This window comes from Coregonus clupeaformis, chromosome 34 (genome assembly GCF_020615455.1).
Source record: "Coregonus clupeaformis isolate EN_2021a chromosome 34, ASM2061545v1, whole genome shotgun sequence".
Taxonomy (NCBI): Eukaryota; Metazoa; Chordata; class Actinopteri; order Salmoniformes; family Salmonidae; genus Coregonus; species Coregonus clupeaformis.
The window spans coordinates 38,971,055-38,998,266 of NC_059225.1; the positions used below are offsets into that span (position 1 = coordinate 38,971,055).

General features: G+C 40.7%; 1 protein-coding gene across 1 annotated transcript in view; it reads right to left on the reverse strand.

Moving 5' to 3' along the window:
- LOC121539656 (BRISC and BRCA1-A complex member 2) overlaps positions 1-27,212 on the reverse strand; it is a 195,616-nt gene that overhangs the window by 92,507 nt on the left and 75,897 nt on the right. The window contains 1 exon segment of the mRNA XM_045210573.1: positions 26,677-26,742. Within this exon segment, the coding sequence (XP_045066508.1) occupies positions 26,677-26,742 (66 nt within the window).

Here is a 27,212-nt window from a genome sequence, read left to right on the forward strand (position 1 = left end):
ATGTGCCGTGTTGTTCTTTCTTTCTGCTTGCATTTTGTATTTATATTGATGTGTGTATTTTCTGTAATTTATGTAATTCAAGGCTCATCTGTAAAAGAGACCTTGGTCTCAGTATGACTCCATGATAAAATAAAGGTTAAATAAAATAGAGATTTACCATTCAAATAAATGATAGGTAGTTAGATTGGTCAAATTGATTGTATGATTGTATAATTGATTAATTAATGCATACATTAAAAAAAAACTAATTGTAATGATATTGAACTCAAAGTATCTGTCTGGATCAAGTGCCATGCTGTGACTTTGGACAATATGCCTTTTCATTTTCGTGGTATCGTTTTGGTATTGAATATCGAGTATCGTGATGGTATCGAGTATCGTGATGCTAAAGCTGGTATCGAAGTCAAAATTCTGGTATCGTGACAACACTATGTTAGTCCTGGCTGTAGTTCCGAACACAAAGCAATGAATGAATGAATCCTAAAATCTGATGCAAGACTATGTGGTGAAGTCAAGACCAAAGGCCTTTCTTTCAAAGGAACGACACCACAGACACCCTTAGAGCCTCAGTGTAGAAAAGGTAGAGGGGGGATGAGTGAGATGGAGAAACATAAGGAGAAAAATACAAAGAGAGAGAGCAACAGCTGTAACAACAACTGTAATGGCAGTTAGCTAATTATACCCTTAACCTCTTAAACTCTGTCACCCTCTGGAGGCATTTTATAAATGACGCATAATATTGTATACTACCCTCATAAAGTACATTTCGGTTTCAAAACTGTAAGTCCTACTAACACATGTTTAGTACTGTTAGAAAGGTAAGATCTGTGTGATTCTGACACAGCAGGCCAAACAAACCTGTAATGTACCGTTTTTTTTCTTTTCTCTTTGAAATCGAATTTGTCACCAATCCCTGTTCCAAAATGATTTCTATTTAAATTAAGTAAACATTTGTCAAATCTTTTACCTAATGGTAGCGCTCTAAACATGCACACATTCCCATAGGAACACAGCCATTTTAAAAGCGCAGGGCTTGTGCAACATTTTTCGTCTTACAGGAATTATATACATATGAGGAGAAAGCTGAAGTCTCTACCTATCCATTGATGTAAATATATCCCCTGTTTGATTCCCAGTTCATCCACTAGATAGCAGTAGGAGATTACACAATGTCTATTGGTCACTTGAAACCAGTAGTGTCTGGTTTGATTAGCGAGTCACTGTGTCAAAATGGCTTAACAGATTTTCAAGCCTATATCTTAAAATGACCTTAGCAATCAGGGCTTTCAAGTTATGGATAAAACAATTTATAAGGCACAGACAGGTGAGGAAACTTCAAAACTTATTTTCCCATTATATTGGAAATGATGAGCTAGATCTACAGTGCATTTGGAGGATGCATACACTAAATGTTTGCACTTTTGGTGACTTGACCTACATTACATACTCTGAATATGACCATAGCACATGATTTATGGCCTTTATGGGGGGATATTCCTATGACATTGCCAGCAGTAAGATTTGAGTTAGATTTCCAAAAAGACAAGGACTGTAGCTTTTAAATGATGTGTCACCTGTTTTCTGAACAAAACTATCAAAAGCTTAGCAAGAACAAGTCATCAAGTTTAAAATATATTTGTATTTACATTTTACTTGTTGCTGTACATATTTTTTGTCTATTTGCTATTGTTTATATTTTATCTTTATTGTTCAAGTTGTTAGTTATATTCCAATTGTAGGTTTTAGTAATTAAGTTCTAGGCTTTTCTAATTGTAGGATTTTCTATTAGCTAACAACTTTAGCTAGCTACTGTTATAGCTAGCAGACTGGCATTTTTTAGCTAAACAAGTTAATTAGCTTTCTGCTTACCAGCGTGAACAAAAACAAAAACAAAAACAAGTTGTTTAGCTTTTTATTTTTTTACCAGCTCCCTCCTCTCCGTCCCCCTTTACAACTAACCAAACAATTTGGAGAAGCCAATGTTATTGCGTACTAACTTACTGGTAGCACAACTAAGCCTGTCTCTGGCTGTCAATATCCTGTAGCGTTGGTTGATGTCAAAAGGTATGTGACCTGAGGTGTAGTTTTATTTTTTACATGTAAACACATCGTTGGCTTTTTACTTGTTTGGATTACATAAATGCTTCAAAAGTAATGTTAGCTGATGAAGATTATCTCAGAACAAAATGTATAAGATCTCCTAATCCTGGGTTTACCAAATAACTTATTTTTGCCACTTATCAAAAAACCCTACAAAACACCCATTCATTTCCCAATAAGCTTTGGCCAACAACCCATGGCAGAGTTAGCCTCCGTTAGTGCGTACAAAAAGACACCATTACTATTGCTTTCTATAGCCTCCTCCTCCAATTATCCAAAAAAGACTAACTCCCTTCATCCTAAATTGAATGTATTTAACCTGGACATCCAAGACAATTCTGTCATAGTTGTCAAATGGTAAAATCTTATTTTAGATGTTTGATTTGTTGTCTATCTAACTTAGGTCTAAGTCTGTGCTGGAGTCCTTCCAGAACCACATAGCTACTCATGTACGGTTTTCTTTCACTCCTCCAGTCTATGAGGCTGGAACCTCACCGGCAGCACTTAATTGACTACAATATAACCATCGTCCAGCCTTGGAGGAACACAGAGGGCAAAAAGATATAAGTGTCAGTCATCCTCTTGGTTGTGAAAAAGATTTGTATGATGTCAAACCAAAAAATTTCCATTATTAGAACTATATATTATTGCTGTTATATTTTCAACAATGTCAACACTGCATTTCTGCACTGATAGTTATGAAATTCTAGAGACAAAATACTTAAAAATTATTATATCTTTCAGTTACCGGAGACTACAATAACAAGTCTCGAAGGTGGAGTGTCTATTCCTTGAAAACAGCGAAGGACTACAACTACATCCCAGACTGGGCTCTCAAGGAGAACGATCCTGAGATCAGATGATCCAAGACTCCCTGAAGTGCCACCACCAACAACAGCTGAGCTGCTACAACTTCCTGGAGACGTCGCCACGCAACACAGGATGCCGTTAGCACACCTTTGAGCGGGGAAGGACCGGAGCTTTCCCTATTGTCAGAGTTGGTGGCTCCTGGGAAGTGTGAACTTACAGAGTACCCAGAAATGTTGTTGAAAGAGGGGGGCCTACAACCAAACATATAAATCATATGTAAATAAGGGACATTTGTGTGGGCAATGATAAACTTATTTGTGTATTCTTTATCTAGCATATAGGCATCATTATTGTACTTTTGGAATGTTTTTAGAATGATTTGCTAAACTGTTCTCATTCCTGGATATCTATGCTCCTGACGGTTTTCACTTCAAATTAGCAGACCTACAGGAGTGTAGATATATCCAGAAAGACTAATGGACTACCCTGGTATAAATACAGTACAAAAAAAGCTGGTCCGATTAGAAAGATCAGGTCTAATAAAGGTTTATTAGGGAGAAAAAGAAGAATACAAGGTAGTCTCTGTAACCTTCTCAAAATAACAAAAGCACAGTGATAGGAAACTGAAACAGTCCTGAACTGATACACTACATGGCCAAAAGTATGCAGACAACCCTTCAAATTAGTGGATTCGGCTATTTCAGCCACACCTATTGCTAACAGGTGTATAAAATCGAGCGTGCAGTGGTGAAATCCGTAGACAAACATTGGTAGTAAAATGGCCCGTACTGAAGAGCTCAGTGACTTTCAATGTGGCACCGTCATAGGATGCCACCTTTCCAACAAGTCAGTTTATCCAATTTCTGCCCTGCTAGAGCTGCCCCGGTCAACTGTAAGTGCTGTTATTGTGAAGTGGAAACGTCAAGGAGCAACAACGGCTCAGCTGTGAAGTGGTAGGCCACACAAGTGCACAGAACGGGACCGCCGAGTGCTGAAGCGCGTAGCGTGTAGAAATCGTCTGTCCTCGGTTGCAACACTCACTACCGAGTTCCAAACTGCATCTGGAAGCAACGTCAGCACAAGAACTGTTCGACGGGAGATTCATGAAATGGGTTTCCATGGCCGAACAGCCTCACACAAGCCTAAAATCACCATGCGCAATGCAAAACGTCGGCTGGTGTGGTGTAAAGCTCGCCGCCATTGGACTCTGGAACAGTGAAAACATGTTCTCTGGAGTGATGAATCAGACTTCACCATCTGGCAGTCCAACGGACGAATGTGGGTTTGGCATATGCCAGGAGAACGCTACCTGCCCGAATGGATAGTGCCAACTGTAAAGTTTGGTGGAGGAAGAATAATGGTCTGGGGCTGTTTTTCATGGTTCGGCCTTGGCCCCTTAGTTCCAATGAAGGGAAATATTAACGCAACAGCATACAATGACATTCTAGACGATTCTGTGCTTCCAACTTTGTGGCAACAGTTTGGGGAAGGCCCTTTCCTGTTTCAGCATGATAATGTCCCTGTGCACAAACTGAGTTCTATACAGAAATGGTTTGTCGAGATCGGTGTGGAAGAACTTGACTGGCCTGCACAGAGCCCTGACCTCAACCCCATCTAACGCCTTTGGGATGAATTGGAACACCGACTGCGAGCCAGGCCTAATTGCCCAACATCAGTGCACAATCTCACTAATGCTCATGGCTGAATGGAAGCAAGTTCCCGCAGCAATGTTCCAACATCTAGTGGAAAGCCTTCCTAAAAGAGTGGAGGCTGTTATATTTTTTATTTTATTTTACCGTTATTTAACTAGGCAAGTCAGTTAAGAACAAATTGTTCTTTACAATGATGGCCTACCCCGGCCAAACCCGGTCGACGCTGGGCCAATTGGGCACCGCCTTACGGGACTCCCAATCACGGCCGGATTGTGATACAGCCTGGAATCGAACCAGGGTCTGTAGTGACGCCACTGAGATGCAGTGCCTCAGACCGTGGGGGGGACCAACTACATATTAATGGCCAAGAATTTGGAAAGAGATGTTCGACGAGCAGGTGTCCACATACTTTTGGCCATGTGGTGTATCACCCAGGCCATGGAAAAATCCATAAAAAAAACGACTTACAAAGATATCACCAAATGGAATATTTTTCCAAAGTGGGATCCACATTTGTATTTGTATTTATTAATTTATTAAGGATCCCCAGGGGTCCAGCAACAATATGGCAGTTATATACAATTACAAATATTACATGACATAACATTTCATAACACTTTACACAATACAGTAAGTGTGTTCCCTCAGGCCACTACTCGCTATCACATATCTACAATTTAAAATCTATGTGTTACAGTGTGTAGAGCGCGTGTCTTATGTGTATGTGTGTCTGTGCCTGTGTGTGTCTCTTCACAGTCCCCGCTGTTCCATAAGGTGTATTTATATCTGTTTTTTAAATCTGAAGAATAAAGTACAGTGTAGTTGTGAAAAGTGTTAGACTGTTATGTAAACATACTTGGTAATACATACATAGAAAAGTGCAGTGGTGAAATGACAGCAGTTGTGTGTTGTAAAGTGCATGAATCTTTGATTTGAAGTATTTAGCAGTCTGTGAACTTGGTGCTGTCTCTGGTGGTACTGCCGGACTGTAAATGGTAGTACAGTTGGCCATGTTGTTATAAGCTTTCTTGTGACGGTACAGGAAGTTGATTTACTGTGCTGTCTTCCGGAGTGAGGATATCAGGGGCCTCATTTATAACCATAGCATACATTTCACACTAAATATCTGCGTGCACCATGAAAAGAATAAGTACGTCTACAAATATTGTAATTTAGAAACTTGGTGCACGCCATACATAGGCATGTTTCCTGTTATAAATTAGACCGGTCATAAAACTGTGTGTGAACGAGCATTTAAACTCTGCACTATTGGAATTAGGCCACGGCAGTTTATAACATTTTACATTTACATTTTACTCATTTAGCAGACGCTCTTATCCAGAGCGACTTACAGTTAGTGAGTGCATACCTTATTATTATTAGTAATTTTTTTCATACTGGCCCCCCGTGGGAATCGAACCCACAACCCTGGCGCTGCAAACGCCATGCTCTACCAAATGAGCTACATCCCTGCCGGCCATTCCCTCCCATACCCTGGACGACGCTGGGCCAATTGTGCGCCGCCCCATGGGTCTCCCGGTCGCGGCCGGCTACGACAGAGCCTGGATTCGAAAGAGCAATGGCATATTTGATCACATTTCTGTAGAGGTTTGGGCAGAATGTGCAGTAACTTTCTAATTTGTTTTTTTTTAATAGTTTTTCCACAGCACCCCACAAACAACACAATACAAAAACAAAATGGCCACTATAAAACACATTCCCCAAGGTGATCAACAGGTTTCCAAATGTCCTCAAACACTTTCGGTTTCTGTTTAATTTTATAATATACAAAATCCAACGGTATGTAGCTAGATAGTTCAGTCTTCCAGTTTGTTATTGAGGGTGAATGAGGCTTTCCGATTGATTGCTATAATTTTTTGTTGTTGCAGAAATTAGACCTAGATAGGCCAATATTTTAATTTCCCAACAGAGATAATCGTGGAGATGGATGGATATAAATTCCTATACACAATGAAATGATAGCGCATACATTATTCCAAAATGGTGTCAATTTATCACAGGATTACATATGTAATAGGGTTCCATTGTGCTTCTTGCATCTCCAACAGAGATGCAACAATTCTGGGTGGTTTACATGCATTCTGGCAGGAGTGTAGTAAGTCCTATGAATTATCTTAAATTGCAGTATTTTATGTCTTAGGTTGTAGGAGCAAGTATGAACATTTTCACATATCTGTGACCAATGGCTCTCCTCAATTTCTTCCTTTAGATCCGTTTCCCATTTTTTCCTTATAAATTCGGAGAGTTTCATTTAACCCTTGATATAACTTGCCAATTAACTTTTTTTGGCATAGCAGCTTCTTTCAGTATTTCTTCTATGATAGATGCCTTAGATTCATCGAGATTCTTTTGAAGCGATTGAATAAGATGTCTGATTTGTAAGAACTTAAAGAAATCAGCCTTGGATAATCCAAATATTTATTGTAACTGATTGAAGGACAGTATAGATCCATTATAGTACACATGTTCAAAATTCACGATGCCACTTTGGAACCAGGACTTAAAGGTGTTGTCATTAAACACTGGAGGTAAGGTGGGGTTATTCCAAATAGGGGTGTCTGGCGAAATTGGTTCTTTCCACCTCATGAATTTATGTACATTTTCCCAAATACGAATGCAATTGAGAATGATTGGATTGTCATTTTTTTTCTTCCATGCCTTGGACCCGAAATAGTGAAAATATTTTAGATCATAAGGTATTACATTTATGGCTTCGATACTCCTCCATGCAAAAGGATAGTCTGCTGTCCATTGTTTAAGTGAACGCAGTTGTGCAGACCAGTAATACATCTTCATATGAGGTAGTCCAATATAGGGTGTCCTGCTTTATAGGTTGTGTAAAACAGTTAATTTGACTCGAGGGCTTTCCATTACAAATAAAAAGTTGGAGAGCAGGCCATTTATTTTATTTAAAAACGTTGATGGAATGAAAACTAGCAGGGCCTTGAATAAATACATCAACCTTGGTAATTTATTCATTTTGATTATGTTGACCCTGCCTAACATAGAAATAGATCTCCATCTCTGAATATCGGATTTTATCTTATCTATTAAAAGGAAAATAATTGATTTTATATGCCTTCTGGTATATGGTATCAGTACACCCAGGTATTTCATATGTATCTTTGCCCATTTCCACTTAAATGTACTTGAGAAGTCATAATTAGAAATGGGCATTATTTAAGTTTTCTACCAATTCATTTGAATCCTGATACAGTACCATGTTAGTCCAACAGTAGTAAAATAAATGACAGAGAATGTTATGGTTCAGATAAATAAAGTACAATATATTTGCATACAATGATATCACATGTTGATCTCCACCAATCTCTATGCCCCGGATTGAGCCATGAGTTCTAATTATTGATGTTAGGGATTCTGTGGCTAAATAAAATAAATAACTAGACAAAGGGCATCCGTCTTGTCCCTCTTGATAACTTGATTGATGATTCAGAGATCTGTCCATTTGTTCGTACAGTGCATTCGGAAAGAGATCAGACCGCTTGACTTCTTCCACAGTTTGTTACGTTACAGCCTTATTCTTACATGGATTAAATTGTTTTTTCCCTCCCTCATCAATATACACACAATACCCCATAATGACAAAGCAAAAACAGGTTTTTAGATTTTTCTTGCAAATGTATTAAAAATTAAAAACTGAAATATCACATTTTCATAAGTATTCAGACCCTTTACTCAGTACTTTGTTGAAGCACCTTAGGCAGCGAATACAGCCTTGAGTCTTGGGTATGACAATACAAGCTTGGCACGCCTGTATTTGGGGAGTTTATCCCATTCTTCTCTGCAGATCCTCTCAAGCTCTGTCAGGTTGGATGGGGAGCGAAAAAAACGAACGATTTATTCAATTTTAGAATAAGGCTGTAACGTAACAAAATGTACAAAAAGTCAAGGGGTCTGAATCATTTCCGAATGCACTGAAAGTGAATATAAAATTCCACTGGGAATCCATCACTATCAGGAGATTTCCCATTTTGTACTTTGAACAAAAATATAAACACAACATGCAACAATTTCAAAGATTTGATTGAGTTACAGTACAGTTCATATAAGGAAATCAGGGCCTCCCGAGTTGCGCAGTGGTCTAAGCTGTGCCACTAGACATCCTGGTTCGAGTCCAGGCTCTGTCGCAGCCGGCCGCGACCGGGAAACCCATGGGGCGGCGCACAATTGGCCCAGCGCCGTCCAGGGTAGGAGAGGGTTTGGCCGGCAGGGATGTTCTTGTCCCATCGCGGACTAGCGACTCCTGTGGCGGGCCGGGCGCAGTGCGCGCTGACTCTGGCACATTGGTGCGGTTGGCTTCCGGGTTAAGCGGGCACTGTGTAAAGAAGCAGTGCGGCTCGACATTCGCCTCTCCCGTGTCCGTACGGGAGTTGCAGCGATGGGACTGTAACTACCAATTAGATAGCACGAAATTGGGGAGAAAAAGGGGGTAAAAAACCACCAAAGAATATATATATATAATAAGGAAATCAGTCAATTGAAATAAATTCATTAGGCCCTAATCTATGGATTTCACATGACTGGGAATACAGATATGCATCTGTTGATCACAGATACCTTTTTTTTAGTAGGGGAGTGGATCAGAAAACTAGTCAGTATCTGGTGTGACCACTATTTGCCTCATGCAGCGCGACACATCTCCTTCAATGGCTGTGCGAAGTTGCTGGATATTGTCGGGAACTGGAACACGCTGTCGTACACATCGAACCAGAGCATCCCAAATATGCTTCATGGGTGACATGTCTGTCAATCGAAAGTGAGCATTTCCCACTGAATTTGGTTACGACGCCGAACTGTAGTCAGGTCAAGACCGTGTTGAGGACAACGAGCACGCAGCTTCCCTGAGACAGACGGTTTCTGACAGTTTGTGCAGAAATTATTCTGTTGTGCAAACCCTTAGTTTCATCAGCTGTCCGGGTGGCTGGGTCTTAGACGATCCCGCAGGTGAAGAAGTCGGATGTGGAGGGCTTGGGCTGGCGTGGTTACACGTGGTCTGCGGTTGTGAGGCCGGTTGGACATACTGCCAAATTCTCAAAAATGATGTTGGAGGCAGCTTGTGGTAGAGAAATGAACATTCAATTCTCTGGCAACATCTCTGGTGGACATTCCTGCAGTCATCATGCCAATTGCACACTCCCTCAAAACTTGCAACATCTGTGGCATTGTATAGATAGTTAGCGTTTCTCCTTTGCCAAGATAATCTAACAGGGATGTAAACAAATTTGTGTACAACATTTGAGAGAAATAAGCTTTTTGTGCATGTGGAGAAATTTTGGGGATCTTTTATTTCAGCTCATGAAACATGTTGCATTTATATTTTTGTTCAGTATAGATTATTGATTGCCTCCAACATTTCACCTGGGGTAATATTTCTATCCATATACATTTTCTCTGGTTCACTTATAATTGGTAAAATGGCGTTTGGATTCAACAATGTTTTGCATCGACTTTTCCCCCCAACCTAAATATGCTGGACTGCCCGCGAATTCTGAAACATTGTTTGGCTACTCAAAACAAATTGAAATTACAGTAGGCTACATACAGTAGTAGCACACATACTTCAAAGTAAAATATAAACTGCCTTGATGTTCACCTGTTAAATGTATCTGTAGGCTATAAACCTCGCCGCCTATGGTATCACATACAGTAAAAATTGAAATACATAGCCTATCTATTTACATAGGCCCAATTAAATTAGAGATGTGCATGGTAATTTGTTGTATAGCTACTTCAGGAATATGAACCCATCACAGCCAGAAAAATAATAAAATACACTTGATTTTCGCTCTTCTCACTATGGCAAATGGCAGCATCTTATTACGTTTTTATAAATGCCAACTTTAGCGGGAAAATGGTTTTGGGGTATATATTTTGTACATAAGTACAGTTCATAAATGAGGCTCCAGAGCTCCACAACCTAGAGATCACCACTCTGTTCTTGTCCCAGGGATCCATACTGCCAAACAACATATTGTTTTTATGTTGCATGTCTGTACTCGGTGCCTGGATCCTGCAGATCGGCCAATGCCGAAATGTCATTTCTGGTAGACCGGACAAGCCGCAAAATCCCCTCCACCAGGCAAAAAAAGGTTAATGTGTGCCATCCTGCTCAAACATGTCCAGGCCCTGACCGCAGCACTTCCTCTCAAGGTCAGTGGCCATCTCCCAGCAATTCAGGCAGGTGCACCAGTGGGGCTGTCCTCGGTCTGGGAATTCTGGATATCCATGGGATAGCTTCCCCCGAATGAGGACTGCGGTTCTGCAAAACTGAAATACTACAGAAAAAACACATGTAAACAACACTGTTAGGAATGTATTGTAATGTTCAGTACATGGTCTGTTATGTATAACTGATAATGGTTTTCATGCAGCAGGGTCGAGTATCACACTTCTACAATCAATACACAACATCTTGATAACCAATGTAGCTAATGAAATAACCACCTGTAGATACCAAATAAGAAGCAGTAGCTAGTTGTTGATTATAAAATAAAATGTAATGTGTCGTCTATGATTAGGGCTACATCATACGCATTCCAATTTGTTTGACATTGATGCACAAATGGTGACATTTATCACCGCTTGTCTATACACAAAGGTCTGTTTGAAAACAATGTCTAGCTAATTAGCTTGCTAGCTAGTCTAACTAGGTAGCGAGATAGCAACCTAAGGACTACCATAGCTCTTGAGAATCCAAGGGGCCATACCCAGTAGTATTGTCAGAAGGGAAAATGGCTACCAATGCATGCCAAAGCAAAAGTAATGGTTCAGTGAATGCAGAGCTATGATAGTCAAAATCCATTGTTTTACACTGCTTTTTTCCACAAGTGTGATAGCTAGCTAATGTACCAAGTTAGATAACTATCTAGCTAATATTGTACCAGGCAGAGAAATTCACTGTAGCTATAACGTTATTACAATGTACCTAACATTGCTACCTTTCTGGCAAACAACATGAATACTTTTTAATACAATATAAACATTAAGAATTATACCCAGGGTTCTATTTGCGGCTGGTGTTAAGGTGGCGCTAGTGTCAAAGGCACGCTCTTTGGCAATTTCGACATGTAAAAGCCAGCGCTCTGCTATTTTCCAAACCTGGCGCCAGGGTTGGTAATTTACCTGTCTTATAGAAGCTCACTTGTGCTGAGGTGGGAGATGTGGAAATATTTGAGTTGTGTCCTTAAAAATGTGCTAATGTGCCAATTTCAAGCAGCGCTAATGTGTCAATTTCAAGCAGCGCGTGGTAATATTTAAGACTCACCACAAGCTGGTCTTTGCGGCAACGCAATTGGTTATGGCATTGACTTTGCCAGTGGCGGCACACAGTAGCCTAATCAGTAGCCTATAACAAAGGTTTTATTAAAATATCACGAGCAGCAAATCAGTCAGACATTCACATTTCTTCTTTATATTGGACATTTTTGTCGATGCGGTTTCTGTAAAAATCTTGAATTAAAGTGTAAGTGACTGTAGGAAGTCTGTTTAGGAACATCAAGTTATTACAATAAACTGCTTATAGTATTTCCTTTATAATTTCATAAAAAACATTGCATCTTCCACTTTCATCTGTTGGGAATTCCGATCGCTGCCCTTGGTGCTGAATCCGCTTGTAGCCTAGTAGTCGCCTTTTCATTTGTTTACCTCTTACCTGGCAAAGTCACTAACTGGCCATAGCAGGTGTTGGTAGGCTAATCTTATAACGTTTGGGCAATGTCCAATTGTCCATGTCTCGAACATGCTGTGCTTTCTGGAAATGTGAATGCAATGTGTGTAGACAAATATTTCCATGTTGAAGCCAATAACAAAAAAAAACTAGATGGCTACACGTTTGTTATAACTTGGCTACATGTTTGTTATAACTAGGCCTTCTGTAGGGCTAGTGTATACTATTTAATATACTATTTTCAATGGATAGGACAAACAGCCTCCTGCTGAAGAGCCCTTAGGCCTACATGTGCACACATTGCGTTATGCTCATGGATCGAGCAATGCGATTTATGATATCATGCTTCAGACCCGATCCAATTTTGAAATATTGTTGTTGGTTTTAAAAACAGATCGTTTTGTTTAATTTGATTAAAAACCAAACTTATTATAAAGATTCACCGTCCATGGGTTTATGGTGAGAACGTACATGGCTCGAATTCAATGCAATTTCGTGAAAATATGATCTGTTTATAAAACATTACATTTGCGAGCAGTATGAAGGTGAGTGGCTTCCCCCTTTCTCCTTATATTGGATCTAAATCCAGCTCCTGGGAAAAGTTTGGATGTGCGTAAAAACACTCCATAGCCTAAGTTGCCTTATCTATATTGTACACCCACGGGGCGCAATTAAGGTGCATGTAACTGTATTTAGAAATAGCCTATCTAAAACAAGTTGTTTTGTTTTTATTAAAATTTTATTACAATTATACAGTATTTTCAGGCCATATCAATAGCCCAGTGAATTTAATCTTGCTAATTGACATGTCCATGTCCAGACTGCAATTTACAGTAGGCCTAGCCCCTATATCAGTGTGAATGCTATAGCCTATGTTTAACAATGTATTTCCATATTGAAGCAATGCAATTAGAACAATGTGGACTGCAACATGTTCAAAACATTTAGCACATATGGGGCAGGCTATTTACCAAACTAGGCTATAACAGAGTTGATGAAACGCAATAGGATAAAAGACTGTAAATACACAACTTGAAGCAACCACATATTTAGCCATGGAGCACATTCTGATTGGCCAGTGAGGGGCAAAGCCTTGATACACCCACAACTTGTTTATTCATCAAAACACAGGCCTTTTGCGCCACCACCAGCTACTGCACCCATAATTCCAGTTGTGAAAATAGCTAAAATATTTCTGACATACCCCGGAATCTATAACGCTACTGGCAGCACTACCATTGATTTACCATTGCATTAGGTTTGTTAAAATAGAGCCCCCAGCATATAACGTTTTTACCTGTTCTGAAGACATTGTCTAGACTCTGTTCAGAGAGTATGTTGATGTACTATGTCATTCCCAGCTGACTACCTATGAGAGTGGGGGTTTCTGGGAAATTATGTTAAAATCTAGAAAATATACCAGAGGGATCTCCAAAAACACACGTACACCCAGTTACGCAGTGCAGCTTTAATGGAGACCTATTGAAGGGTGTTAAAGTCACATCGTATGATGTCACGGCCACAATCTCCTTCTCAATTCTTGTCAGATCCAGTTGTCCGTTGGGGGAGATAATGCCTGTGTTTGTTTGTGTGTGCGATTGAGAGTGAGGAACCATGGTTGTTTTTGAGGTGCATGTAACTGTATTTAGAAATAGCCTATCTAAAACAAGTGGTTTTGTTTTTATTATAATTTGATTACAATTATACAGTATTTTCAGGCCATATCAATAGCCCAGTGAATTTAATCTGACTGTGTGCTCCATGCATACAGTCATGTGACTCAGTGGCTATCTTGCGCCCACGACTTCTCTAAAAACCCAACTGCTGCAACAAGAGGAACGCCAAGGCCGCAAACCGCAGCAACAAAGGAATGGCCATGGAGGACGAGGATGGGGCAACATATCGATGTGGCAACAGGATAAGAACTAGGTAACTGCGGTGAAGGCCAGTACAGACTGAGAACTATCTGTCTCATTGACCACCTGAAATCGCAACCACAAAGAAACTGGTTTCCCAACAAAGGACACCAGACAGTACGAACGTGGACATACAGGCAAAGACACCTCAACATTAGTCCGTGTCTCCACACTGCTGTTTCCAGAGGATAACTAATCAGTGTAAGGCCACCACATAAATGGCTTTGTGTAAATCTCCCTCTCCTTTAATCTGGGTTTTGCGCAAAAGAGGTGTCGAGGCGGAGGGGGTTTTCGGGGGAGTTGTCAGGTGAAGAGATTGATAAGACTCACTCGAGGCAGTAAACAAGCACACACTGATGTAGGATTTGACGGTTTGGCTTGTCCTGTGTCTTAGTGTGCATTAAGAGAGAGGGGTATTTAGCAACTTAGCTTTGAGTCCAGGTTTTGGATCCATGTTTCTTCCCCCATTCCCCCTTCCCACAGAACTAATGGCTGAGAACATACAGTATTCCTCAGTAAGTTTCCTATATTCAAAATAAATTATGTGTAGGTACCAGACAAATACCAGACTATGGGCTCAAACAGGTTGAATGCTATTCTATGGACTTCAGGCAGACCTGGCCTTAATAACAAATGTGAATTCCAAATGAGCAACAAGAAAATTCAGGGCAGAGAGAGAGGTGAGAGTAAAAGGAGAGGTAAGAGTTGCAATGGAAAATCTGCTGGATATTGATATGGAAAGTATGTTATAGTATGATATGATATAGAATATCCGGTCAATATACAGTGGGGGGAAAAAGTATTTAGTCAGCCACCAATTGTGCAAGTTCTCCCACTTAAAAAGATGAGAGAGGCCTGTAATTTTCATCATAGGTACACGTCAACTATGACAGACAAATTGAGGAAAAATAATCCAGAAAATCACATTGTAGGATTTTTAATGAATTTATTTGCAAATTATGGTGGAAAATAAGTATTTGGTCACCTACAAACAAGCAATATTTCTGGCTCTCACAGACCTGTAACTTCTTCTTTAAGAGGCTCCTCTGTCCTCCACTCGTTACCTGTATTAATGGCACCTGTTTGAACTTGTTATCAGTATAAAAGACACCTGTCCACAACCTCAAACAGTCACACTCCAAACTCCACTATGGCCAAGACCAATGAGCTGTCAAAGGACACCAGAAACAAAATTGTAGACCTGCACCAGGCTGGGAAGACTGAATCTGCAATAGGTAAGCAGCTTGGTTTGAAGAAATCAACTGTGGGAGCAATTATTAGGAAATGGAAGACATACAAGACCACTGATAATCTCCCTCGATCTGGGGCTCCACGCAAGATCTCACCCCGTGGGGTCAAAATGATCACAAGAACGGTGAGCAAAATCCCAGAACCACACGGGGGGGACCTAGTGAATGACCTGCAGAGAGCTGGGACCAAAGTAACAAAGCCTATCATCAGTAACACACTACGCCGCCAGGGACTCAAATCCTGCAGTGCCAGACATGTCCCCTGCTTAAGCCAGTACATGTCCAGGCCCGTCTGAAGTTTGCTAGAGTGCATTTGGATGATCCAGAAGAGGATTGGGAGAATGTCATATGGTCAGATGAAACCAAAATAGAACTTTTTGGTAAAAACTCAACTCGGTCGTGTTTGGAGGACAAAGAATGCTGAGTTGCATCCAAAGAACACCATACCTACTGTGAAGCATGGGGGTGGAAACATCATGCTTTGGGGCTGTTTTTCTGCAAAGGGACCAGGACGACTGATCCGTGTAAAGGAAAGAATGAATGGGGCCATGTATCGTGAGATTTTGAGTGAAAACCTCCTTCCATCAGCAAGGGCATTGAAGATAAAATGTGGCTGGGTCTTTCAGCATGACAATGATCCCAAACACACCGCCCGGGCAACGAAGGAGTGGCTTCGTAAGAAGCATTTCAAGGTCCTGGAGTGGCCTAGCCAGTCTCCAGATCTCAACCCCATAGAAAATCTTTGGAGGGAGTTGAAAGTCCGTGTTGCCCAGCGACAGCCCCAAAACATCACTGCTCTAGAGGATATCTGCATGGAGGAATGGGCCAAAATACCAGCAACAGTGTGTGAAAACCTTGTGAAGACTTACAGAAAACGTTTGACCTGTGTCATTGCCAACAAATGGTATATAACAAAGTATTGAGAAACTTTTGTTATTGACCAAATACTTATTTTCCACCATAATTTGCAAATAAATTCATTAAAAATCCTACAATGTGATTTTCTTGATTTTTTTTCTCAATTTGTCTGTCATAGTTGACGTCTACCTATGATGAAAATTACAGGCCTCTGTCATCTTTTTAAGTGGGAGAACTTGCACAATTGGTGGCTGACTAAATACTTTTTTTCCCCACTGTAACTAATACAAATAATACAAATAAATACTGACGCTTTACTAGACCTTGTCATAATTTCCTCCGTTTTGCAGAGGTACACATCTTTTATGCATTTCAACTCCTAAACAAGTATTTACTAGATAATAACCTGGTTATATTTTTGTATACGTTGAAAACAGGTTTCAGTTCTATTTAGAGCGTGTCACGCTTTGAAACATACAGTGCCTTCAGAAAGTATTCACACCCCTTTACTTTCCCCACATGTTGTTGTGTTATAAAGTGGGATTAAAATGGATTTAATTGTCATTTTTTGTTAACGATCTACACATAATACTATGTAATGTAAAAGTGGAAGAAAAATTCAAACATTTGTAAAACATATATGAAAAATAAAACACTAATATATCTTGATTACATAAGTATTCAACCCACTGAGTCAATACATGTTAGAATAACCTTTGGCAGCGATTACAGCTGTGAGTCTTTCTGGGTAAGTCTCGAAGAGCTTTGCACACCTGGATTGGACAATATTTGCATATTATTATTTTCTAAATTCTTCAAGCTCTGTCAAGTTGGTTGTTGATAATCGCTAGACAGCCATTTTCAAGTCTTGCCATAGATTTTAATGCCGATTTAAGTCAAACTGTCACTAGGCCACTCAGGAACATTCAATGTCGTCTTCTTAAGCAACTCCAGTGTATATTTGGCATTGTGTTTTTGGTTATTGTCCTGCTGAAAGGCTAAATTGTCTCCCAGTATGTTGTAAAGCAGACTGAACCAGGTTTTCCTCCAGGATTTTGCCTGTGCTTAGCTCCATTCCATTGATTTTTATCATAAAAAAACTCCTTAGTCCTTGCCGATGACAAGCATACAACCATGCTTGAAAATATGAAAAGTGGTATTTAGTGATGTGTTGGATTTTCCCTAAACATAACACTTTGTATTCAGGAGATGAAGTTTAATTTATTTGCCAAATTTTTTACAGTTTTACTTTAGTGCCTTATTGCAAACAGGATGCATGTTTTGGAATATTTTTATTCTGTACAGGCTTCCTTCTTTTTGCTCTGTCAATTAGGTTAGTATTGTGGAGTAACTACAATGTTGTTGATCCTTCCTCAGTTTTCTCCGATCACAGCCATTCAACTCTGCAACTGTTTTAAAGTCACCATTGGCCTCATGGTGAAATCCCTGAACGGTTTCCTTCCCCTATGGCAACAGAGTTAGTGACTTTGTAGGTATTGTGTGTAGGCCAGTAATACAAAATCTCAATTTTATATATTTTAAATTCAGGCTGTATCACAACAACATTTGGAAAAAGTCAAGGGGTGTGAATACTTTCTGAAGGCACAGTATATCCACCAAGAAGGAGATTGAGAGGAGGTTATACATAGGTTGACAATATCAAACGATTTCGGGAAAGAACGCCCACAAATGCGGCCCCTGCATTAATCAAAAAACAACCTCTCGCTGTGACCGATGCTGGCATCTTGCCCTAACCATAACTATGGTGTTAGCTCAATTGATTGGAAAAAGTCTAGGAGTGTGAATACTTTCTGAAGGCACTGTACACAATGACTGATTCCATGTGCGTAGGGTGGTTTATTGGGTCCTCTGCATCGATGTTCAACTGCTTGCCTTGCAGTAGGCCCCCCCCAACCCCAACCCCCCTCCATGCCGCCCTCACTCAACCGCTTCGTCCTCCGCCCATTGAGTTGGTAAGTAAGCGCTCTGCTCCCACTGTCCTCCTTCTGCTACTGGAGTGGCATTCAGAGAGCCATTGTTAAACACTGCCCTACTGACCTCAGGAAACATTCTGGGATTACTCTCCAGTCCTTTTGCTGTGGCCAATTTGCTGCATTTTACATCTCGTTTAAGAAAAGAAAGAAAGAAAAAGCAGTGTGGGCGCCGCTTGCCCCCACCTCCCCCCTTTGATTTGCTTTAATTCAATATGTAATCAAGATTTTAATTTGCATGGACAGCCCGAAAATGAATTGTTGCGTAAGATATGTTTTTTCACTGATAAGGGCTCACGGAATCTCTTCATTGTTTCATCCCCCCCCCCAATTATTTTGTAAAAGCATTTGGGTGATTTGTTCGTTTTTTCTCGCATACCAACATTGCTTTTTGGTGGATATTTTGGGACATTTAAATTCACGTCTAGTTCATACATGGCCTTCGATAACAAAGGAGCAAAATAAAGATACAAAATACAGTGAAATAAACAAGTGCGTACATAAATAACAGAGATAGTGATGGTGTTGAAGAAATTACGCTGGAAAAGACAAGGCCAGAGCCCAAGGCTTCGCTTCACCCTGCTCCTACTATTTTGAGCTGCTGCCTGTGGAATTTCATTGGTTTCGAAAAGAAAAAAAGGAGAGAAAAAAAAGAAGCAGAATAAATTTAGAGTAAAAATTATTTGATGAAAATAACTTGCTGAGGCATATGTGATGGGGGGGGGGAAGAGGGGAGGCCCCGGGCTGACCGAGGCCCCAGCAAGAGAGCGGGCTGACCTGGGGGAAGCGAGCTACCATGGGCTGGGGGTGTGAGGGCCTGGGCGAAAAAAAATCTGCTGATTGCTGAGGTGGACCAATCAGTGGATATTCCTCTGCATTGCACCACCTGTTTCTGGTTTTTCACTCACATCACACATCCCATTGTTTTAAAAGCCAGTCAGTTGTGTTTGCTGACAGAGACTCTTTTCGTTTGTGAGTATGGATACTGTGGTGTCCTGTTTTTTGTATACTCACTCATTTGCTGGTTACTCTGTATGGTAACTATGTTGTGTGTTCCTGGGAAAAGGGGGATTTAGCAAGTTGCCCTTGGGCATACATTACCCGTAGAAAGAACATTGTCTAAAAACACTAGTTAGACCTGAGCGGACCACCCACTGTATTTTTTGTATGGTTAGCAGTAGCTTAGCGGTTCTTGAGGCAGGCAAGATCAGTTTAGGGGCTTTTGACATTATTGTTTCATTCCTTGGGTCCTGCTCAGCCCTTTTTCCCAAACCTTTACCGTGTGTTCATAATAAACATTTTGTGTTTGACGGTAGCTTATGGTTGTCGGTGTATTTTTGTTCTCACTGTTTCCGTGTCACTATTCTAATTTGCATGAGTTATGTTACGGGTCTCTTTTCCATCCACCCTAGACTTTTAAAACCACGGGGTTCGTAACAGTCACGAACGCGCCTTCCCTCCACACTGATGGCTGGGGAGGCTGGCTGACGTGACATTTAGAGGCACCTGTGCACACTACTAGAGTGGCATAGAAAGATAGATAGACAGTCTGGGAAGATGGCAGCACAACCTTGTGTTAACCGCATCGACCCTATAGATGTCACTGTGAAACAAAAGGTCACAGCGCTAATTAGCAGAAAGATGTATGGTATATTTACCACTAAAACACAGTAACAAAGGATGTGTGGACAAAAATGTGCTGCGCCCCGGATGCATACAGTATGCAGGGACTATTGTATTGTATTCACCTCTGTATGTACAGACCTAAAGAATCATTGCAGAGTTGAACCTGTCAGGCAGAGGTCATGGGGGAACTGCAGTAGAGGGCACGAGCACAGCCATCATGGTACAACCCAGGGCTGTCCTGTCACACTGCTTCACACCGCTAACAACATCTGTCCTTGTACTACACCGGCGCTAGGGCCGGGACGATCCCAGTATCACGATACTTCGTATCGTGGCCAGGAAAACATGAAGCGGATTTAACTTCTTTCGAAAATCAGCCCTAGTGTTGGAAATAAACATCATTATGTTATCATTCAGAGTCACATTTATTTATTTTCCAAGCTATAGCACACAATATTTCACATATAGCAGGTTTTTGAAGGACCAAAGAGTAGTGGAGCTCACTGTAGTGGAGCTCAGACCACACAGACGCTCCACTCGGTTATGGTTGTCCTACACCACTCTGCCCCCACCGGCAACATGCCAGTACAAAGTAGTTCCGTGCAACCACACCGCAAATGTTTACTTCCTAACTCATTGTGTTCTGATGGTTTCTTTACTCTCTGAGAAAGGGTGTGGAGAGGGTAACCAAAATCAGGGTCAAAGGTCTACCTCGCCCCACCTGCCCAAGTGACTCATCCACTAATCAGAGCTTAATTTTCAGAGGAGTCAAGAGTTGTAGACAGACGTTGGGCAAGGGAGGGGGTCTTTGTTTCGGGTCTTGTAGTAGCGTAAATTAAAGAATGGATATCATCCACATCCTTTCTGTTGCTCCCCACAAAATGTTAATAGGGATGGATTGCACCTGTTTGTTCCGCAAGGAAATCAAAGAACAAATGCATTTCCCATTACCAGACCTTTATTTCCCCTTTATGATCTACAGCTTATGCTTTCTTTCTTCTACAAAATAACAGATGAGATCTTTGTACTAATGCAAACACTTCTAAATCCAGCACACAGAGACTTTTAGTGACGCAAAATGTCTTCACTATGCTGTACATTCACTATGCTGACGTAGCAGTTTTTTGTGATACCACTTTAACCTCAATGGTGATGGTGGTGAATCAATGGTGAATATCATGATTCAAGACATTCCGATGCAGCAGTTACTGTATCCTTGTTCAGCTGCCACATTGATACCTTATGGCAACTCGTACTGCATACAGACTTTCCATTAATGCACATGGATAATGCATTGAGGAAATCCAAGTTAAAGTGACGTAAGCATGAACAACCTTGCCTACAAGGTATTGAATTGACGGCGGTCTTGTGGTCATAATTCGTGAACAATTAAGAATTTCAAGCCATTATGCCAACTATTTGCATAAATTGTTTAAATACCCAAACCTTTAAAGGGTAGGAAGTAAAACTAAGCAAAGAAAAGCATCTCAAGGATGATAAATGGAAACAGGATGCACCTGAGCTCAATTTCGAGTCTCATAGCCAAGGGTCTGAATATAAAAAAATAAAATAAGGTATCTGTTTTAAATTTTTAATACATTTGCAAAAAAATCTAAAAACCTGTTTTTGCTTTCTCATTATGGGGTATTGTGTGTAGATTGATGAGGACATGTTTTTATTTAATCAATTTTAGAATAAGGCTGTAATGTAACAAAATGTGGAAAAAGTCAAGGGGTCTGAATACGTTCCGAATGCACTGTATATGCATTTTAGAGTATTTATTCCCACTGATAAGATGAGTCTGTGAAATTCACTTTTGATAACAAGCTGAGTAGACAGTCAGCCAAAATGTAAGGAAGCCTGTACAGAATACAAATATTCCAAAACATGCATTATGTTTGCAATAAGGCACTAAAGTAAAACTGCCAAAGATTTGGCAAAGAAATGAACTTCATGTCCTGAATACAAAGCGGTATGATTAGGGCAAATCCAACAGACAACAAGAGTTAACAAATAATACAACAAATAAAAATAGTACACATGTAGGAATAAAATACCTAAGAATGGAGCTATATACAGGGAGTACAAGTGCCAGGTCAATGGACATGGGTACGAGGTATTTGAGGTAGATATGTACATGAAGGCAGGGTAAAGTGACTAGGCATCAGGATAGATAATAATAAGACTAAAATAAAGAACAGTCGCAGCAGCATATGATGAGTGTAAAAGTGTGTATGTGTGTTTGTGAATATGTGTGGGTTTTGTGTGAGAGTGTCAGTGTAGTGTGTGTGAGTGAGTGTATAGTGTGTATATACTGTATAATCTTGAGTGTGTGCATTGTAACATTGAGGATTGCACAACTGTAACATTGTGCAGTCTACAAGTGAGTTCATAATACATATATGGAGGTTTCTGTAAATTCAGCTGTCCAATTGTTACACTGTACTACATTGCTTGGGAAAAGAATAGTTATTTATAGAGAGGAAGAAAACCACAATTAAAACAATTGCAATGCTTCTGAGAAATTAGGTTGTTGGTCTGCGGTACATTTCCGCTCCGAGCCTGCTCTGTGCTCGTGAGGCGAAAATCACGAAGCCCTGTTCCTTTGGGATGCGTGGGCGGGCGAGGTGTATTTTCAACACTTCCAGTCTATGTGGATGCTCTTCCTGATTCTTCCAGTGGTCTCTTAATAACTCTACATATCCTACTTGAAAATGGCAAGGTCTGAAGGGGAGAACTGATGTAACACAGCGGTGTGTGTGTGTGTGTGTGTGTGTGTGTGTGTGTGTTTGTCTTTGTGTGAGTGACTATGAACATGATATGATTGTCTCAATGCAGACCCTATTTTCTCATAACAGCTTTGTCAATAAAACAACTTTCTTTCGACAATGTTATGTTAGTGCCTACAAAACTCCTTCCCACAGTGCTCGCATGGTGTTGATGTGCTTACCTGGCTTGTGGACATCTCCAGGGGGAAACCCAGACACTCAAGTGACAGCTAACATAAAAATTCCATTCTCTGTCCACCACGGGACACAGACAATGACTTTTAAAAACTAGGCATGTACCTTAAAGTCTGACACCAATGACCCAACAATGTTGTCCTACACTTTCAAACCTGGACTTAACATAATATATGCCATTTAGCAGACACTTTTACCAAAACGACTTAGAGTAGTGCATGTATACATTTTAGTATGGGTGGCCCCAGCGGGAATCAAACCCACGATCCTGACGTGCAAGTACGGTGCTCTACCAACTTAGCCACAGAGGACCACGTCTATGGACTTCAGTGTATGCCCAAATAATGCATCTGTAGACAGACAGTCCATTAAAAGAGTCCACTAACTCTTTACAGAGAGACTGGTGTGTTTCAGTGCTGAGAGGCATGAGGGACGAGAGACATGAGGGACAAAAGGCCTGTAATGCCAATGACTGCTGCTGTTTTCCTTATGTTTACCATCATTTCCCCTCACAAACACAGCGCAGGCTGGAAAAGGCCAGTGAGCTGGGGCCTCCCAAAGCCTAGCAGCACAACCACATGCAGTGAAAAGACTGAGCGAGTAAGCGAGAGATCGAGGGAGAGCTAGGTCTGCACAGCCTGCAGACACCACAGATCAAAACTGATAGGAAGTGACGGGCTGCTGATTAGTCAACTCACAGCCCCGGTGACCAGTGGCTGTATGTGTACAAGGCTGCGCGCACACTGACTGAACACACACATACACAGGTTGAATAGAAACATACAGATTAAGGACACACACACACATTCCTAAACACAGATCTAAAACACACACAGTTTGAAACCATACAAGTGCATGCACACACACAGATCAAAGACAAATGGGCATTTTATCTTTTTTGACTTTCGAGTACTTCCATGATTTAAAAAAATATATATAACACAAGGCCCACACTGGAAACAAATAAGTGTGCATTCATCTATATGCCAACAGAGCGCAACAATGCCTAATTTATCATAACCATTACAGAAAACAAATCTTAATTGCTAAATTGCCCCATATACAGTGCACTCGGTAAGTATTCAGACCCCTTGACTTTTTCCACATTTTGTTACGTTACAGCCTTATTCTAAAATGGATTAAATTTGATTACTTTTTTTCCCTCATCAATCTACACACAATACCTCATAATGACAAAGCAAAAACTTGAGACATTTTTGCACATTTATAAAAACAAACTGAAATATCACATTTACATAAGTATTCAGACCCGAGTGGCGCAGTGGTCTAAGGCACTGCATCTCAGTGCTTGAGGCGTCACTGCAGACCCCCTGGTTCGATTCCAGGCTGTATCATAACCGGCCGTGATTGGGAGTCCCATAGGGCAGCGTACAATTGGCCCAGTGTCGTCCGGGTTAGGCCGGTATAGGCCGTCATTGTAAATAAGAATTTGTTCTTAACTGACTTGCCTAGTTAAATAAAGGTAAAATAAAATAAATAAAATAAAAATGTACTCAGTACTTTGTTGAAGCACCTTTGGCAGCGATTACAGCCTCGAGTCTTCTTGGGTATGACGCTACAAGCTTGGCACACCTGTATTTGAGGAGTTTCTCCTATTCTTCTCTGCAGATCCTCTCAAACTCTGTCAGGTTGGATGGGGAGCATCGCTGCACAGCTAATTTCAGGTCTCTCCAGAGATGTTCGATCGGGATCAAGTCCGGGCTCTGGCTGGGCCACTCAAGGACATTCAGAGACTTGTCCCGAAGCCACTCCTGCGTTGTTGTAGCTGTGTGCTTAGGGTCGTTGTCCTGTTGGAAGGTGAACCTTCGCCCCAGTCTGAGTTTCTGAGCGCTCTGGAGCAGGTTTTCATCAAGGATCTCTCTGTACTTTGCTCCGTTCATCTTTCCCTCAATCCTGACTAGTCTCCCAGTCCCTGCCGCTGAAAAACATCCCCACAGCATGACGCTACCACCATGCTTCACCGTAGGGATGGTGCCAGGTTTCCTCCAGACGTGACGCTTGGCATTCAGGCCAAAGAGTTCAATCTTGGTTTCATCAGACCAGATAATCTTGTTTCTTATGGTCTGAGAGTCGTTTAGGTGCCTTTTGGGCTGTCATGTGCCTTTTATTGAGGAGTGGCTTCCGTCTGGCCACTCTACCATAAAGGCCTGATTGGTGGAGTGCTGCAGAGATGGTTGTCCTTCTGGAAGGTTCTTCCATCTCCACAGAAGAACTCTGGAGCTCTGTCAGAGTGACCATCAGGTTCTTGGTCACCTCCCTGACCAAGGCCCTTCTCCCCCGATTGCTCAGTTTGGTCGGGCGGCCAGCTCTAGGAAGAGTCTTGGTGGTTCCAAACTTCTTCCATTTAAGAATGATTGAGACCACTGTGTTCTTGGGAACCTTCAATGCTGCAGACATTTTTTGGTACCCTTCCCCAGATCTGTGCCTCGACACAATCCTGTCTCTGAGCTCTACGGACAATTCCTTCGACCTCATGGCTTGGTCTTTGTTCTGACATGCACTGTCAACTGTGGGACCTTATATAGACAGGTGTGTGCCTTTCCAAATCATGTCCAATCAATTGAATTTACCACAGGTGGGCTCCAATCAAGTTGTAGAAACATCTCAAGGATGATCAATGGAAACAGGGCGCACCGGAGGTCAATATCGAGTCTCATAGCAAAGGGTCTGAATACTTATGTAAATAAGGTATTTCTGGTTTTTATTTTTAATACATTTGCAAACCTGTTTTAGCTTCGTCATTATGGCGTATTGTACGTAGATTGATGAGGAAAACAATTCATTTAATCAATTTTACAATAAGGCTGTAACGTAACAAAATGTGGAAAAAGTCAAGGGGTCTGAATACTTTCCGAATGCATGGTATATATATATATATATATATATATATATATATATATATATATATATATATATATATATATATATAAAAAACAGGTGCCATTTAAGATTAATTTATTGATGCCGTAATATCAACTGTTTATATTATATCATGGTATACAATCTTCAAAAAGGCAGTAACCTCAGCAGTGGCACTTCCTTCTAGAAGCCGTATGTTAGGAATCAAAAGGACTATGTAAAGGTAGGTTAAGTAATTAAATATGAACTCAAATCAAATTGCTCCATACTGTATATATTCAGTCAATAAAAAACAAGTGCCATTTGAGAACCAATCATTGAAACGGTAATGAGCTGTGTTGCCTGCTCTGCTCTGGCAGGGTCACAGTGTCGCTTTGCAGTGGCAAAAGATGTGATGTGAGATTGCTGCTGCTTGTCCCCCTCTGAGAACATGTATTTGTGCTTGATAAGCATATACGTTTCATAGAGCTTGTTGTGCTGTGATAGGAGAGCTTGATATTGCATAGTTTGCATTGTACATGAGTTTCATCAGTTTGATCAAAATACTTCCAAACCTCGCTGCGTTTGGCCGCCATGCTGATAGTGCCCACTTCCCGCTATGTGCCTGAAACAGCCCCCCCTCAGTCAATCAGAAGCGCTTGCCATAAAATATTTGCCATGTAAAAACAATGATTGTAAAAAATTTTGCGATAGTTAACCTCACTCTCAATATAATGTGTTTAGTTTTACAGTACTCATGCCCGTCCCTAATACACTCACATTCTGTATCTGGAACACACCAAAATCTAGCCCTGTATACTGTATCTGCTGTGCTACATGCTTAAAGGATACAGTGAAAGTTTGCCTTTGCACAAACGCGTATTCCTTTGCGTGTGTGCAAATACATGTATGAAGGGGGGATGTTGGTTGGTTGGTTGGTTACCTTGAAAAGATAGACGGGGATGTCGCTGAAGTCCGCAGGGAGCTTGAGCAGGAAACGAGCGGAGAACTCACACCGCCTAGAACACGAGAGACAGGAAAAAGAACATCACACCGTGTACAGATGGAGAACACACACGCACAGGATAACACAGAGGTCATATTGAAACAACACAGGAGCACTACATGGGAATGATTAGGGATGGCTAAAGATGAGTGCATTGCAAATTAGATTTCATTATCGGTTTGAATACATCTAATATGTTTGTCTTAATATGCCTATTTTATGGCAAATGAGGGAGATGTATTTCCTGATTTTAGGGAGCTATTGGCTCTATGGATGTTCAATGCAGTTCATTTTATGATTATCTAACTCCAAAAGGTTAATTGGATTTTGAGTAATTTAGCCTCTGAATATTTACTAGACAAAAAAAACATGAGAAATGATAAATGCAATTAACAACTGTTCCAATTCAAATTATGTTCAAATGTATAATGCAGATAAAAAAAGGAGACATGATAATTAAATGCATAGATGTA